General features: G+C 40.0%; 1 protein-coding gene across 1 annotated transcript; it reads right to left on the bottom strand.

The window, feature by feature from the left end:
- Positions 1-1,423: 1,423 nt before the first annotated feature.
- On the bottom strand, positions 1,424-17,731 carry cisd2 (CDGSH iron sulfur domain 2). The gene is made up of 3 exons (XM_061988027.2): positions 17,546-17,731; positions 6,997-7,211; positions 1,424-2,240 (listed from the first exon to the last, which is right to left on the bottom strand). The coding sequence occupies exons 1-3, from the start codon at positions 17,646-17,648 to the stop codon at positions 2,151-2,153; spliced, it is 408 nt and encodes a 135-aa protein (XP_061844011.1). The 5' UTR covers positions 17,649-17,731; the 3' UTR covers positions 1,424-2,150.
- Positions 17,732-17,935: the final 204 nt, after the last annotated feature.

The following is a 17,935-nucleotide window of genomic DNA, read 5'->3' on the forward strand; positions in this document are numbered from 1 at the left end:
GTCACATACTGTCACGTCATACGTCACATACGTATACGTCCTCCCCGAGCAGAGAGGTAGCAGCATGGCTAACGTTAGCTGTGATGCTAGCGCAGCCGTGTGACCAACGCTCCCTCTAAGGTGCGCGCTTGTGCAATTGCGCACTGTTTAAACGTCCTCTGCGCATAGCAATTATTAGCCACGCACAAAATCAAATAAAAAAATTAAGCGCATAACAATTTTCGACACACGGACAAGACAGAGAAAACAGTTTTCGTCATCATTGTTCAAATATACGTCTGTCGAGACGCTTATCTCCATTCGGTGCCACACGTCCACACCATCAAAATGCCGAGGCAAACATTTCCAGTTTAACACCGTACGAAAAAATTAGTGATTTTTTTAGTTGTGATTTCCTTCTCTGCATGAAAGTTTAAAAGTAGCTTATATTAATGCAGTATGAAGAAGAATGTTTTGATGTAGACATGCAAGCCTTGAAAGAACATTTTGAAAATCAAGACTACATTTCCTGCAAATGGGTGCATTTCTACCCTATATTTTAACTTTAGATTTATTCTCATATCAAACTCTTTTGGCTGTCTTTTTGACACTTACCCTGCACACCCTGGATTATAAATAATGTAAATAATTCAATGTGATTATCTTGTGTGATGACTGTATTATGATGATAGTATATATCTGATAGTATATATCTGTATCATGAATCCATTTAAGTGGACCCCGACTTAAACAAGTTGAAAAACTTATTGGGGTGTTACCATTTAGTGGTCAATTGTACGGAATATGTACTTCACTGTGCAACCTACTAATAAAAGTCTCAATCAATCAATCAAAACACATAGAATCATCATACTGCTGTGATTATATGCATCAAGTGTTCATTCAAGGCTGAGGCAAAATATCGAGATATATATTGTGTATCGCAATATGGCCTTAAAATATCGCAATATTAAAAAAAGGCCATATCGCCCAGCCCTAGTTCAATGATGCCATTTCTGTTTGTCATGTATAATTGTGTCTATTTTGTGTTTATCCTTGAATAAACAGGTCAGTTTCTTGTTACCAACCATTGTGTATTATTCAAACTCCCCTAATTCAGCTGGCTAGTTGTTATCAAGAGTACTAAAACCCTTTTCAACAGGATTCTGACAACTAAGTAGGCTAAATAACTTTAAACTTTAATACATGCTCGGATAGGCCATTATCGGTCAGTATCGGTATCGGATCGGAAGTGCAAAAACCTGGATCGGGACATCCCTAATCGGGAGTGACAGATTGTTTGGTAAACATATAGCATGTTCTATATGTTCTAGTTATTTGAATGACTCTTACCATAATATGTTACGTTAACATACCAGTTGGTTATTTATGCCTCATATAACGTACACTTATTCAGCCTGTTGTTCACTATTCTTTATTTATTTTAAATTGCCTTTCAAATGTCTATTCTTGGTGTTGGCTTTTATCAAATACATTTCCCCCAAAAAATACGACTTATACTCCAGTGCGACTTATATATGTTTTTTTCCTTCTTTATTATGCATTTTCGGCAGGTGCGACTTATACTCCGAAAAATACGGTACATCCAGTTTTTTTTTATTGATTGGTGTATTTCTAATCTGTTGCGTTGGTGTGTACTGTAAAGGCAAGGTCATGAAAACATTATTAGTGGACCTTAAAGTAGCTGTTTAAAAACACAGTTGACAGCAAAGGATGTTCAGTATTAAAATAGTGCTTATAACTAGAAGTACCAGTGACATTTTTGGACATATCTATTGTTATAAATGAGTTGTTTGTTTAAAAATAAGGGATGTAACGGCAAGGACTCTGCATTAAGGCGACCGATCGGTTCGTTTTTGTACAGCAAGGGAACGAAATGCAAAACATAAAACTGCTTAGCATTTGTGTGCAATATATAAAAAGCATGACAATGCAATTCTCCAATAAATAAAATTCCCAAATAAAATTTTAACAAAATGGTCCAACTTTTTTTATACCGGTTTTTTTGAAATGTGATTGGGTGGACTCACTTTTGCGAGATACTGTACACATCAGAACTAAAGGAAGGGCAAACACAATAAGGCACATTTCTCACCAGCATGGGCAAGAAGTCTAGGGAGTGTCAATAAATGGCAAGACTAGGAGGATGATTATAGGATCTTCTTCTTGAGTATGAGCGGCCCCACGTTGTCTCCGGTCAGCTCGTTGTGCTTTAAGTGAGACTTGTCACAAACAGGAAACTGAAAGAGGAAACAAGGTCACATTAGGCTGCGTGGCAACATGCAAGACCACTGGGCTCCATTTAAAGGGGAACTTAAAAACAATACTCCATTTACATTTCCTGATCTGAATAATAACCGAGTATTGGTGAGATTATTGTAAGTGCTAATGCAAACTGTTTCAGCGGCTAACGAGCTGCTGCATCGCCTCTGAGTCGGTGAAAGTTATGGAAAACCCGTTTCCATATGAGTTGGGAAATTGTGTTAGATGTTGTCGGAGGCAGATATTTACCGTATTTTCCGCACTATTAGCCGCACCTAAAAACCACAAATTTTCTCAAAAGCTGACAGTGCGCCTTTTAACCCGGTGCGCTTTATATATGGATAAATATTAAGATTCATTTTCATAAAGTTTCGATCTCGCAACTTCGGTAAACAGCCGCCATCTTTTTTCCCGGTAGAACAGGAAGCGCTTCTTCTTCTACGCAAGCAACCGCCAAGGTAAGCACCCGCCCCCATAGAATAGGAAGCGCTTCTTCTTCTACTGTAAGCAACCACCCGCCCGCGTAGAAGAAGAAAAAGCGCGCGGATATCACCGTACGTTTCATTTCCTTTGTGTGTTTACATCTGTAAAGACCACAAAATGGCTCCTACTAAGCGTCAGGGATCCGGTTCATGAAAAGACGCAATCTCTCCATCCGCACACGGATTACTATTTCACAGCAACTGATATTCCTGTGAACCGCACCGTGGATACAACGGGAGCACGTACGGTGAATATTCGCACCACAGGGAATGAGAAGTCATCCTTCACTGTGGTTCTAGCTTGCCATGCTAATGGCCAGAAACTTCCACCCATGGTGATATTCAAAAGGAAGACCTTGCCAAAAGAGACCTTTCCAGCCGGCGTCATCATAAAAAGCTAACTCGAAGGGATGGATGAAGAAAAGATGAGCGAGTGGTTAAGGTAAGTTTAAGTTTACGCGAAGAGGCCGGGTGGCTTTTTTCAGCAGCTCCGTCCATGTTGATATACGTATGTTTGTGATTGCACATTTGCGTACATTTTGGGAGTGAACAGAGTTGTTAGAACGCTGGTTTTTAATATATTATTAAAGTTTGACTGACCTATTTGACTGTTTTTTGACATTCCTTTAGCGCAGTTAGATGCGGCTTACAACACGGGGCGGCTTATAGGTGGACAAAGTTTTGAAATATGCCGTTCATTGAAGGCGCGGCTTTTAACCCAGGGCGCCTTATGGTGCGGAAAATACGGTACATATATCCGAATTTAAGTTGTACTTCTTCCATTTCTTTGTCGTATTTGAAAACAGCTCGTGTTTTCCATTTCTTCTCTTGATGCTCTGTCAGCAAGTATACTGTGTGTGTTAACCTTGAGTTCTTTGGAATGTGTTTTGACTAGCATTTGTTTTGTCTACAGAGATGGGACGAGAGAGAGAGGGTGGTGGGATCGGGAAGACAGACCATTTTGGGAGGCGCGATAGAATGTTCTAGGGTTAGACTGGTCTCAATCAAAATGTATATTGGCAAAGCTTTGAGAATATGCAACAAAATACCTATTCTGTCTCTGGTGGTTTTTCAACTCAGCTTTAAGTGTCGGAAAGAACTTGGGAGCGAATTGTGACTTGAATTCCCTGGGAGGAACAACTGGTCCAAAACGCAACAATGTAAATATAAACGGAATACAATGATTTGCAAATCATTTTCAACACATATTCAATTGAATATGCTACAAAGACAACATATTTGATGTTCAAACTGATAAAAACATTTTTTTTTTGCAAATAGTCATTAACTTTAGAATTTGATGCCAGCAACACGTGACAAAGAAGTTGGGAAAGGTGGCAATAAATACTGATAAAGTTGAGGAATGCTCATCAAACACTTATTTGGAACATCCCACAGGTGAACAGGCAAATTGGGAACAGGTGGGTGCCATGATTGGGTATAAAAGTAGATTCCATGAAATGCTCAGTCATTCACAAACAAGGATGGTTACCACTTTGTCAACAAATGCGTGAGCAAATTGTTGAACAGTTTAAGAAAAACCTTTCTCAACCAGCAATTGCAAGGAATTTAGGGATTTCACCATCTACGGTCCGTAATACCATCAAAGGGTTCAGAGAATCTGGAGAAATCACTGCACGTAAGCAGCTAAGCCCATGCGTGACCTTCGATCCCTCAGGCTGTACTGCATCAACAAGCGACATCCGTGTGTAAAGGATATCACCACATGGGCTCAGGAACACTTCAGAAACCCACTGTCAGTAACTACAGTTGGTCGCTACATCTGTAAGTGCAAGTTAAAACTCTCCTATGCAAGGCGAAAGCCGTTTATCAACAACACCCAGAAACGCCGTCGGCTTCGCTGGGCCTGAGCTCATCTAAGATGGACTGATACAAAGTGGAAAAGTGTTCTGTGGTTTGACGAGTCCACATTTCAAATTGTTTTTGGAAACTGTGGACGTCGTGTCCTCCGGACCAAAGAGGAAAAGATTGTTATAGGCGCAAAGTTGAAAAGCCAGTATCTGTGATGGCATGGGGGTGTATTAGTGCCCAAGACATGGGTAACTTACACATCTGTGAAGGCACCATTAATGCTGAAAGGTACATACAGGTTTTGGAGCAACATATGTTGCCATCCAAGCAACGTTGCCATGGACGCCCCTGCTTATTTCAGCAAGACAATGCCAAGCCACGTGTTACATCAACGTGGCTTCATAGTAAAAGAGTGCGGGTACTAGACTGGCCTGCCTGTAGTCCAGACCTGTCTCCCATTGAAAATGTGTGGCGCATTATGAAGCCTAAAATAGCACAACGGAGACCACGGACTGTTGAACAACTTAAGCTGTACATCAAGCATCTTATCCTATATTTGCAAAGCCATTTTCAAGAAGGATATTTAAAGAGAAACTACACCTTGTGAGACCATCTCGGCCAACCCCGGAAGCTAGCTCAGCTGTCGATGAAATGTGAGTTCAGATATTCTTTTTCACGATTAAAATGTTTTTTGCAATTTTAATTTTGACAGCACCACATAAGATATGTTTATATTGCTGAAGCAGGTTTATTGATTTTTAAATGCACCAGAAAACAACTCGTTTTGTACAAATGCCCAGTAGGGCGTAAATGTTTTCATGTATAGTATTTCTCCAGCAATGACATCAATGATGGTATTTTGAGAGGTAATCATTGAAGTCGGACATCACCGAAGGCCTCGGTGGGAAACGCACGGCCCGTCATTCTAAAATAGCGTGTACTATTATTAGTGTGATCTACTAAGACTGCGGGTGCAATTAAAGTGGTGCAAACCGCCTTATTTAAAGGATGATTTTGCGTGTACTCAGAGCCGGCCCGTGGCATAGGCCGTATAGGCAAATGCTAAGGGCGCCGTCCATCAGGGGGCGCCACGCCAGTGCCACAAATGTTGGAGAAAAAAAAGAAAAAAAAGTTGGTACTATATTTCTAAATACAAAAAATAATCCCACGTTAATTAAAATGCAAAGTAAAGCCTATTTAATAGAAATATTATTTGTTACAACATTACGCCCCCCCCTCGCACGGTGCGCCCCCTCCCTTCCCGTATCATGACTCTTTTTGGACGTCACCACATCAAAAAATCAACACAAGATGTCAAAACGGCCAAAACTGTCAGGTGCCCAGGGAAGAAATAAGAGAAAAGAAGAGGAGGAGAAACGAGAAAAGACAGAGGTAGCAGGTAGGTAACGTTAGCCTACATGAAATTATTTGTCTGTTACAGAATGTGATAGTAACCTGGCTTTTTAGCATTAAGCTAATGTTACATGATTCGGCAATTGCTAATCAATAAATAGCTAGTTCTGTTTTAACGTCGGGTTAATATTGTGGAGGGGGCTAAATTGTTATGGAAAATAATAATGTAACGTTAGGTAATTACAGTACTCCCACCTTACATTCCTCAGGGACATTTGTATTACCGGTAGATCTTTTAAGCAGGTATTTTTTGTTTACATTGTTATTGCCTTCTGGTTAGCTAATGTTTGCCCTGCAGGTAATAGTCACTTTTCCACCCCTTTATATATTAGGTATAGTTGTAAGTAAAAAAAAAAAGGTCAAAGACAAAGCTATTCGGTTTCTTGTGAGTATATACACTTCACTGCAGATGTGGGGGGGCGCCACCTAAAATCTTGCCTAGGGCGCCAGATTGGTTAGGGCCGGGCCTGCGTCTACTATACAGGGCATCACCAGGGAGACACTCATTTACTGCACATTCATGTTATCATGTTCCTACCGGTGATAATTTGCTGTGTTTTCAAACCAGCAGGAGACGTCTACCACTTTTTATGGGCATTAGTCGTGCAGTGCATCTACATTGAAACAATTTTTTTTTTTAACCACAGTAGCTACTTCAAAGTTTTTAATCACATTAGACATATTTTAATATATAATGTGAAAAATTAATTAAAACATATTATTTGACACTAAATTGATCAATTGAATTTGTTTTAATCAGCCCCTTAAGTCACCCAGCAACTATGAAATTATAAAAGAATGTTGCTGAATAAACGATGTGATTAAAGTTTTTTTTTATTTCTGACTGTCCAAATATGTTGAAACGTACTTGTAAGACGGAGGATTTTAGAGCGCTTTATCGGCTCCTTTTATTGGCTCTGTTGTTAGCTGCCTTTTACTGGCGTTTATTTACGATTTAGAATGCATACAAAAGAAAAACGTGTTTTGAAAGAAAAAAATTACAGTTGTAATGAACTAACTAAATTACCGTTTTGGAGCGCCAACAGCGACAGTAGCAAACATTTGCGCTGTTCAGGTCCTCGATGTCTATCTCGTTGACCACTTTGGGGTTCTCCTTCTGAATCTTGAGGTTGATCAGGCTGTCTCTCTGCTTCTTCTTCTTGGGGAAGAAGGGTCGTATGGTCAGGTAGCCCAGCAGGGCCAAGATGCCCAGGAGAGGGAGCAGCCGCAGCCATTCGGACACTGAGGGCACAAACTGGAAAATTAATTGGTCTTTTCTCTCCTGCGTGGGAAACACAACCTCTGTCCTAGAGGACTACAACAAGTGTTTTCAAATTGGGCTTTAGGGTCACAGTTTAGGGCACAAATTCCGCCTAGCAACAAGTGGCTTGTGGTATCTACAAAACCCCAAACCAGTGAAGTTGCATACCTGCCAACTTTTGAAATCAGAAAAACCTAGTAGCCAGGGTCCAAGGGCCGCAGGCCCCGGTAGGTCCAGGACAAAGTCCTGGTGGAGGGTTCAGGGCTTCGCCCCCCGACGCAAAATGATTATTAGCATTCAGACAGGTTAAAATGTTGCTAAAACCATCACTTTTCTATCAGTCACAGTGACTTTTCAAAACAAAAATATTACAGCAAAAATCATATGGGTTGATTGACATGTTTATTCTGTAAGCTAACTTCAATAGTTTGAAATTATTTTGACAGTTAATGCCAGTTATCCTGTCAACCTTTCACAAGACTTCAATTTGTTCATTGAAAGTATAAACACTTTTTACAGTAAACAAATGGTAAAACAGTACTAAACAATTCCATTAAAAAAAAAATTGGTGTCATTATTAACTTTCTGTCCAAGCTTGTATAATCTACTGCCTTGTTCAATTGTAAAAAATATTCTGTGCCTAAAATTCACATTTCTATCACAATTATCACACTGTAAACATGGTAAGCTAACTTCATTAAAATTAATAGTCCTGTCAATAGCATGGAATTACAATTCAAAAGTAGTTTTTTTTGTAAGCCTTTCAAAAGAATTCAAAATATGAAAAATTAATGAAAATTAATTTAAGCCATCAGACACTTGAAAAGTGGCACATCACATCTCTAATGTAATCATTTGAACTTTTCAACAGAAATAGCACTGCAAAAATATTAAGGACATACTTCTGTATTTTGGTAGTTATGCTGTCAACATTTAACAAGATTTCTTCAACTTGGACTTGAAAGCATAAATAGTATAAACACTTTTAACAGTATGTCGTGCTGTGAAATACAGCCGACAGGATTGCGCACCAAACACGAAGCAAGGCCAAAGCGCATGCATGGTGCAGGAGAACAAAGGACTTCTTTCATTTAAGGTTTGTGATAAACCATCAAACTCATTCGTTAAAAGGACTCTATAGTAATATAAAGCGAATTTTTCTGGACATTATCATGCAAGAAAAGTTTATTTTTGGGACCGCGATCACCGTGTAATGATTTTTAAAGGTTGTATTACAAACATTTAACTGTCCCATGTGATCAGCCAGTGCGATTGGAAATCCATGCTCAATTATTGCCTCCGTAAATAAAACTTCGGCATTTATCACATCCAAAGAATCTGTTTGGGCGACGAAAAACGTTGAAAGTTTTCCACTTGTATCGCTAGCAACGGCATTAGACTTGTGTTTTTTTGTCCCAACGTGGTCTTTTACATCGCTAATTCCTCCGTGTCCGATCGAAAAATCTTGTCTGCACAAGGTGCAATTCGCGTAGTTTTCACCCTTTTTTTTTTTTAATGAATGAAAAACCGTATTTTTTATCACTGCAACCGTAACCCGGAATAGGTTGATGAAAACCGTACGAATTACGGGAAAACCGGAGTAGTTGGCAGGTATGAAGTTGGCACGTTGTGTAAATGGTAAATAAAAAGAGGATTCAATGATTTGCAAATCCTTTTTAACTTATATTCATTGGATAGACTGCAAAGACAAGATATTTAATGATCACACTCAGAAACTTATTTTTTTTTGCAAATAATCATTAACTTAGAATTTAATAGCAGCAACACCATGAATTGATTTACGTGGACCCTGACTTAAACAAGTTGAAAAATGTATTCGGGTGTTACCATTTGTACGGAATATGTACTATACTGTGCAATCTACTAATACAAGTTTCAATCAATCAAAAAAACATGATTTTTTTTAAGCTTCTCAGGTGGAATTCTTTCCCATTCTTGCTTGATGTACAGCTTAAGTTGTTTAACAGTCCGGGGTCTCCGTTGTGGTATTTTAGGCTTCATAATGCACCACACATTTTCAATGTCTGGACTACAGACAGGCCAGTCTAGTATCCGCACCCTTTTACTATGAAGCCACGCTGTTGTAACACGTGGCTTAGCATTGTCATGCTGAAATAAGCAGGGGCGTCCATGATAACGTTGCTTGGATGGCAACATATGTTGCTCCAAAACCTGTATGTACCTTTCAGCATTAATGGCGCCTTCACAGATGTGTAAGTTACCCATGCCTTGGGCACTAATACACCCCCATACCATCACAGATGCTGGCTTTTCAACTTTGCGCCTATAACAGTCCGGATGGTTCTTTTCCTCTTCGGTCCGTAGAAAACAACATCCAAAGTTTCCAAAAACTATTTGAAATGTGGCCTTGTCAGACCACAGAGCACTTTTCCACTTTGCATCAGTCCATCTTAGATGAGCTTGGGCCCAGCGAAGCCGGCGGCGTTTCTGGGTGTTGTTGATAAATGGCTTTCACTTTGCATAGTAGAGTTTTAACTTGCACTTACAGGATGTAGCGACAAACTGTAGTTACTGACAGTGGTTTTCTGATGTGTCCCTGAGCACATGTGGTGATATCCTTTACACACTGATGTCGCTTTTTGATTACAGTACCACCTGACGATCGAAGGTCAGGAGGCCTTGCCGCTTACGTGAAGTGATTTCTCCAGATTCTTTAAACCTTTTGATGATATTACGGAGCGTAGATGGTGAAATCCCTAAATTCCTTGCAATAGCTGCTTGAGAAATGTTGTTCTTAAACAATTTGCTCAGGCATTTGTTGACAAAGTGGTGACCCTCGCCACGTCCTTGTTTGTGAATGACTGAGCATTTCATGGAAGCTGCTTTTATACCCATTCATGGCACCCACCTGTTCCCAATTAGCCTGTTCACCTGTGGGATGTTCCAAATAAGTGTTTGATGAGCATTCCTCAACTTTCTCAGTCTTTTTTGCCACTTGTTCCAGCTTTTTTGAAACATGTTGCAGGCATCAAATTCCAAATGAGCTAATATTTGCAAAAAATAACAAAGTTTACCAGTTTGAACGTTAAATATTTTGTCTTTGCAGTCTATTCAAATGAATATAGATTGAAAATGATTTGTAAATCATTATATTCTGTTTTTACTTACCATTTATACAACGTGACAACTTCACTGGTGGAGCAAATTGTCCAACAGTTCAAGAACAACATTTCTCAACCAGCTATTGCAAGGAATTTAGGGATTTCACCATCTACGGTCCGTAATATCATCAAAGGGTTCAGAGAATCTGGAGAAATCACTGCAAGTAAAACGGCAAAAATAAGGAGAACTGCACTTTTTGGGGAATGTTGCCTATCATTCACAATGCTTATGTAAGACAAGAACATGTTTTTTTTTAATGCATAGTAATTATTTTAAAAAATGTGATCAAAAGTCTACTTACCTCTTAAAAACATCCAAACCCCTCCATTAAAGTTGTATATACATGATGTAAGTATATATGTAAAGTAGTAACATTTATACTAACATTTAATATTTACCTATTTTGATCATTTTATGTACACGGGGCGCATTGAGTTCAAAAACGCATCCCGACGTTTGCGTTTTTTTTTTTAACAAAACCTCTGATTGTTACTCACTGCAGACTTCATGAGAGACAACAAACATAAACAAAACATCACTTACTGAACAGTGTCTGCGGTCATTAAGATACTAATAGGATGTAAATAATAATAATAATAATGGATTAGATGTTATATCGCGCTTTTCTATTATTAGATACTAGAGATGCGCGGATAGGCAATTATTTCATCCGCAACCGCATCAGAAAGTCGTCAACCATCCGCAATCCACCCGATCTAACATTTGATCAGAACTGCATCCGCCCGCCATCCGCCCGCACCCGCTCGTTGTTATATATCTAATATAGACGATGCAAGGCATTAGTGAGGTTATAAAGCTTTTGCCTGTTAAAGAAAGGAGACTGATCCAACGCAGCACAGACATTCGCGTGCCACGCTGTCACGACCCAGACGCACACCAGTGCGCAATCATATGGGAGCCGCGCTGAGCGCACCTCCAAGCGCGTCTCACTGCCGGCGACGGCCGGGTATATGGGCCCGACGCTCCAGCGCCATCCATTTTCAGGGCTAGTTGATTCGGCAGGTGGGTTGTTACACACTCCTTAGCGGGTTCCAACTTCCATGGCCACCGTCCTAGCTGCTGTCTATATCAACCAGGGTGAGCCCCACCCCTTTCGTGAGCGCACTGCACGCGGAGTGACCCCTGTTACGCGCCCCCGGCAACAGGGGTGGCGGGCAGGTAAGCTGCGCGGGCGGAGTGACCCCTGTTACGAGCCCCCGGCCACGGGGGTGGCGGGCAGGTAAGCTGCTTACCTGCTGCGCGTGACGCCGGCCGCGGCGAAGGCGGACGAGGCGGGGTGTCGGTGCGGTGGGCGCGGTGGTGACCCTGGACGTGCGTCGGGCCCTTCTCGCGGATCGCCTCAGCTACGGCTCCCGGTGGGGCCCTCTCGGGGGAAGGGGCCTCGGTCCCGGACCCCGGCGAGGCGTCGGGGGCCTTCTCTGCTCCGTAAAAGTGTCCATCTCTTTTCTTTTCTTTTCTTCTGTTGTGGCATATGCAGCAGGTGCCTGCTCGTTTTTCGTATGTGGGTAACAACATTTAACTATGTATATATATTTACCAATTGGTTTAACTGCCACCCGCCTGAATCTATTTAAAATCTAATTTTTTTTTATATCAATCGCCCGACCCGACCCGACCCGACCCGACCCGACCCGCTGATAAAATCTAATTTTTTTAAATGTCATCCGCCCGATACGCGGATAATCCGCGGACTCCGCGGTTGTGCCCGCAAACCGCGCATCTCTATTAGATACTCAAAGTGCTCACAGAGAAGTAGGAACCCATCATTCATTCACACCTGGTGGTGGTAAGCTACATTTGTAGCCACAGCTTCCCTGGGGTACCATGACGGAAGCGAGGCTGCCAGTTTGCACCTCCGACCACCACCTATCATTCATTCATCATTCATTCACCAGTGTGAGCGGCACCGGGGGCAGGGAAGTGTCCTACCCAAGGACACAACGGCTGCGATTTTGGATGTCAAGCGGCGGGGAGCGAACCTGCAACCCTCAGGTTTGCCCAATATATTCATTCCCATTTAGATGAAGAATGACTCATAATCCTCACAAAGAAAAGAAAGGCGTCTTTTTGTGTCGTTCTCGCCATTTCCGTCACTAAATTGGCCGTCAAAGTGTACCAACTTGTCGGAATACCTACACATCCATCTACTATCCAGGTGAGAGGCATGATTTATGATCTACAATAAACTTCCATGAGAAGGGACGCGAGAAAGCAGCTGATTAGTTGAAATTGTCACTATTAGCGCTTATAATAATAATATCACTAATAGCTGGATAATATTCAAGTTACAAAATGTTAATTTGCACTTTTTTGGCTGCTTGTTTATTGGATTGATGACCTCCCAATAGCTCTGTTGTAAGCTGACGTTTATTTACAAGTTAGAATGCATTAAACAAATATACATTTGTCATCATGTCTCTTATAATGATTGTGAACAATAGGCAAAATTCCTCACCTGCCATCATGGAAAGAAAAAAAATGTAAAAAGAAAAAAATATATATTAAATTGTTAAATGTATCCAGTGATTATACTATTAAAGTTATTTTCCATTTAACTTCACCAGTTTTAGATTATTTTTATTCAAAATCGCTGAATTTTCACATTTGCCGTTCAAATACTGAGAAGAGACGGTGCGGTGAACAGCAGCCAGTCGAGGCACGTCACTCAGTGCCTCAACATGGACGGACTCGGCTAACTGCTGGCCTGCTGTGCAGTGAGACCGTATTGCTATATGAATTATATTGTACATTTCCATAGTTTAGTTAGCTGAGGTATATAATGTACAGTGTATTTTGTCAACAACTGTATGTGTGTAACGTATTTCTTGTGCTGAGCGATCATAAAACGGCTGCAAAATACGCACTGGCTGAGGCTCGCCTCCTGCACCCCCGCCGTAGAATGCACGGCAACCCCTGACGGGAGTGTTATATCAACTAAAGCCCACACTTAAACTTTCCACGTGCAAGATTGAATCTATTTAAAAAAGTTATTTCATAAGAAGCCAAAAAGTGCAAAAACAATAATGTTCATGTTGGAGGAGTTGTGAATGACTGCAGGGACACAACATTAGGTACACCTGCAGACTGCAGGTGTACCTAATTCACAACTCCTCCAACACGAACATTATTGTTTTTGCACTTTTTGGCTTCTTATTAAATAACTTTTGTAACCTATTTTCATGGGCTTTCCTCTTTGTGATGTTAAGTTCCTGTTATGCGCTGTTATACAGTATATGCCTTGAGCTCTTATTTTGAAGGCGCTAAGAGCGGAAGTGATGTCACGTTGCGGAGGTTTTTGAAAGAAGGTAAATAAAGTGGTCCTCGTGTAAACTGGAGCCTCCGTGTTTGTTATTTTGTAGTTTCATACAGTATAGGCCACATTTATAAACCCTCGGTTACACTTTTTTAAATAGATTCAATCTTGCACGTGGAAAGTTGAAGTGAGGGCTTTAGTTGATATAACACTCCCATCAGGGGGTTCATTGATCCAGCACAACAGCGGCGCATTTATAAGTAAAGGTAAGACCATAATAACGTTTTTTTATTAAATGTGCTTTTTTGTGTGCTACAGTTTGTATGTGTAAAGTTAAAGTTAAGTTAAAGTACCAATGATAGTCACACACACACTAGGTGTGGTGAAATTTGTCCTCTGCATTTGACCTTGTTCACCCCCTGGGAGGTGAGGGGAGCAGTGGGCAGCAGCGGCGGCACGCCCGGGAATCATTTTTGGTGATTTAACCCCCAATTCAACCCTTGATGCTGAGTGCCAAGCAGGGAAGAATGCTGGTATGAGCTTTTAAACATAACCCGTTAACTGCTGCCAATCAAATGGTGAATAAGATACTCTTTAGGGTTCATATGTTTGTAAATCTGACTGTGATGAAGTCAGTGCCTCACCAGCCATCAACCTCACCGCACGTCACTGTGTATTTTATTCTGAAAACAAGCAGTATACAACTTGCAATTCTTAAATTAAGCATCCTTGGGATGTTGCAGAATTAGTTTGAACACGACTTTCTGTACGGGGAAAACCAAAATATAGCCTATTAGAATTATTTCCTCAATTTTACCATCTTTAGACAAAATATAATTATTTATGCTAAAATCAAGATTATGATGTACATTTAATGACTAAAAATAAGTAGGGAAATGTCGAGGAATATTGTTTTAGCTGTTGCAGTGAAAAATGTGACGTTTTAGGGGAGGTGTCTTCCGTTTTCTACCACTTGTCCCTTTCGGCATATTGTCTTATTCGCCTGTTTTTGCTTTACCATGTATCCTGTTCTCATTTCTCTCTCCCTGTAGCTGCAAACTAACAATATATACATTAAAAATACAAATAATAAATCTTGGCAAGTGGCAACCAATTTGCAGTGCATCTAAACTTCTCCGGGCCCAAGCCGTGGCGGCCCCCCTGAAGCTCCGCCCCTGGGTGGGAACTACTTTCTCCTGGTAAGCATGTAATGCGCATGCGCAGCGGCACTCTGGAAAAAAATGACCGGCAATTAAAAACGAGTCACGTGGTATTATAGCACAGCGAGTGTATGTCATTGTTGGCTATTTGTAGCCAGACTTGAATATAAATAACGCCATTTGTGATTTAGAGATAACTTCAAAGTCGCTACTTTTTTTTTTTTTTTTAAATGCGACAAGACACATTAGGTTTATTTGGCCGATACCAGCCTGTAGTGATGGGTTGATGAGGCGTCATGAAGCGTTTCGACACATTGCAAAACTGTATTGATACTGTGTCGATACTGTGTCACTAAATACTGACATCTGCTGGACATTAAAAATCCCTACAGGCAACCTATGGACCGACTCAACTGACACTGATTTTTTGCCCTAGTACAGGGGTCACCAACCTTTTTGAAACCAAAAACTACTTCTTGGGTACTGATTAATGCGAAGGGCTACCAGTTTGATACACACTTAAATAAATAAATATATTGTCATTTGTAAGTTACACGTAAGTGTGATTTAAACAAGAATAGCTAAATAAATACATTTATATATATAAAAAAATGGGTATTTCTGTCCGTCATTCCGTCGTACATTTTTTTTTCCTTTTACGGAAGGTTTTTTGTAGAGAATAAATGATGAAAAAAACACTTAATTGAACGGTTTAAAAGAGGAGAAAACACGAAAAAAAATCAAATCAAATTTTGAAACATAGTTTATCTTTAATTTCGACTCTTTAAAATTCAAAATTCAACCGACAAAAAGAAGAGAAAAACTAGCTAATTTGAATCTTTTTGAAAAAATAAAAAAAATAATTTATGGAACATCATTAGTAATTTTTCCTGATTAAGATAAATTTTAGAATTTTGATGACATGTTTTAAATTGGTTAAAATCCAATCTGCACTTTGTTAGAATATTTAACAAAGACAAATCAGTATTTCTTCTAGATTTTCCAGAACAAAAATTGTAAAAGAAATTCAAAATACTTTGAAATAAGATTTAAATTTGATTCTACAGATTTTCTAGATTTGCCAGAATAATTTTTTTGAATTTTAATCATAGTAAGTTTGAAGAAATATTTCACAAATATTCTTCGTCGAAAAACCAGAAGCTAAAATATTTATTATTCTTTACAATAAAAAAATAAAAAAAATTACTTGAACATTGATTTAAATTGTCAGGAAAGAAGAGGAAGAAATTTAAAAGGTAAAAAGGTATATTTGTTTCAAAATCCTAAAATCATTTTTAAGGTTGTATTTTTTTCTCTAAAATTGTATTTCTAAAAGTAATAAGAAGCAAAGTCAAAAATAAATGAATTTATTTAAACAAGTGAAGACCCATCCATCCATCCATTTTCTACCGCTTATTCCAAGTGAAGACCAAGTCTTTAAAATATTTTCTTGGATTTTCAAATTCTATTTGAGTTTTGTCTCTTTTAGAATTAAAAATGTCGAGCAAAGCGAGACCAGCTTGCTAATAAATAAATGACATTTAAAAAATAGAGGCAGCTCACTGGTAAGTGCTGCTCTTTGAGCTATTTTTAGAACAGGCCAGCGGGTGACTGATCTGGTCCTTACGGGCTACCTGGTGACCGCGGGCACCGCGTTGGTGACCCCTGCCCTAGTATATACAATAATATAAACCAAGTCATTGTATTTCATTTAGGATTATTTCATATCTTCATTTAAATAAAAATATATTTGTATCTTTTTTAGATACAGTCAATAAATAATGTGAACATGTATCATTACATGGAAATCTAAGAGAACGTGTTGTGGATGATTGTGGACTGGGAATTTTTTTAATTTTATTTTTTACACATTTATAAAAAAAAAAAAAAAAAAAAAGGTTTTCCTACGTATTACATTTTAGACGATTTCTCTTCTTAGTTATTATTTCTCCGGCTGTAGAAAAGACACGCTCACAGGGCACAGAGGAGGCGTCAGTGCGACACAGTTCGCGTATCGGTCACGTGACCAAAACAGCTCATGATCGGTCACGTGACTTTCTAAAAGCGGTACGCGCAACGGCACAGGGTTTTGCTCTATGAGCTCGACGCATGCGCAGATGCATCGGTGTTGCCGGACCCATCACTATAAGTCGTTGTATTATCGTTTTGGACACAAGTAACGATTACAAAATGGTGATATTTTTGCGCTTGTAACGCGAAAGCAAGACAACTTGAAATATCTTTGGCGGCGTTTGTTCGACCAAAGAGCAGAAGAATCTTATTACGTCAACGACTCAAAATGGCGGCCACAACAAACCCCCACCTTTGGGTAAATCTCTTGACGGTCCCTTAAAGGGGCCGCACCGAATTACTCACTAACTGCATATATGAATGTTAAATAAGAACAACAATATGTCCACAATGGCAGCGAATAATGGCAAAGTTAAGTAAACAGGTGTGGTGAATTGTGTCCTTAAAGCAACCGCTACACTATTTTGTTTTGTTGTCTGTAAAAAAAATACACACCGCAAAACACGAAGCACCGATATGGGCTTTAATTCATTCTCGTTGAGGGATTCTTCCAACATGAGGTGAGTATTAGTCAGCAGTATTTGACTTGTTTACTTCCATGCACAGCGACCGACTCGTTTGACGTGTCTGTATGCAAAGTGGAGTGAAGGTTAGGCGCCTTGTGCTAAGAAGAGTGCCCCCTCCATTAGTCCTGTTGTTAAATCACCTGTTAGGCTCGCAAATCCGCCGATTGTCTCCGGGAGAGGGAGTTTCTTCAGGTACGCCGGCAGCTGCACTTTTATTATCCTCGAAATCGTCTCTAACACCATGTTGGAGAGTTGGCGGTTCTGTGAAGCAGGCTTTCACTGGGATACTAGTTCCTGTGCTACGTCAATGTCACTACGCATGTAGCGTCCACGGGAGCCGCAACACAAGGGGGAAGTTACTAAAGTACGTAAACGCTGTCGTGAATAGCCGCACAGACGACACGTGACCGCTGCGCAGCGACCAATCAGCGTTAAAGGAGTTGGTGGCTTTTGATTGGGCGGCAGCATGAGGGCGGGGCTTTGTGGTCGCTTCTGACCTCTTCGGTTGATTAAATCTGAATAGCAAAAAA

This window comes from Nerophis lumbriciformis, linkage group LG27 (genome assembly GCF_033978685.3).
Source record: "Nerophis lumbriciformis linkage group LG27, RoL_Nlum_v2.1, whole genome shotgun sequence".
Lineage (NCBI taxonomy): Eukaryota > Metazoa > Chordata > Actinopteri > Syngnathiformes > Syngnathidae > Nerophis > Nerophis lumbriciformis.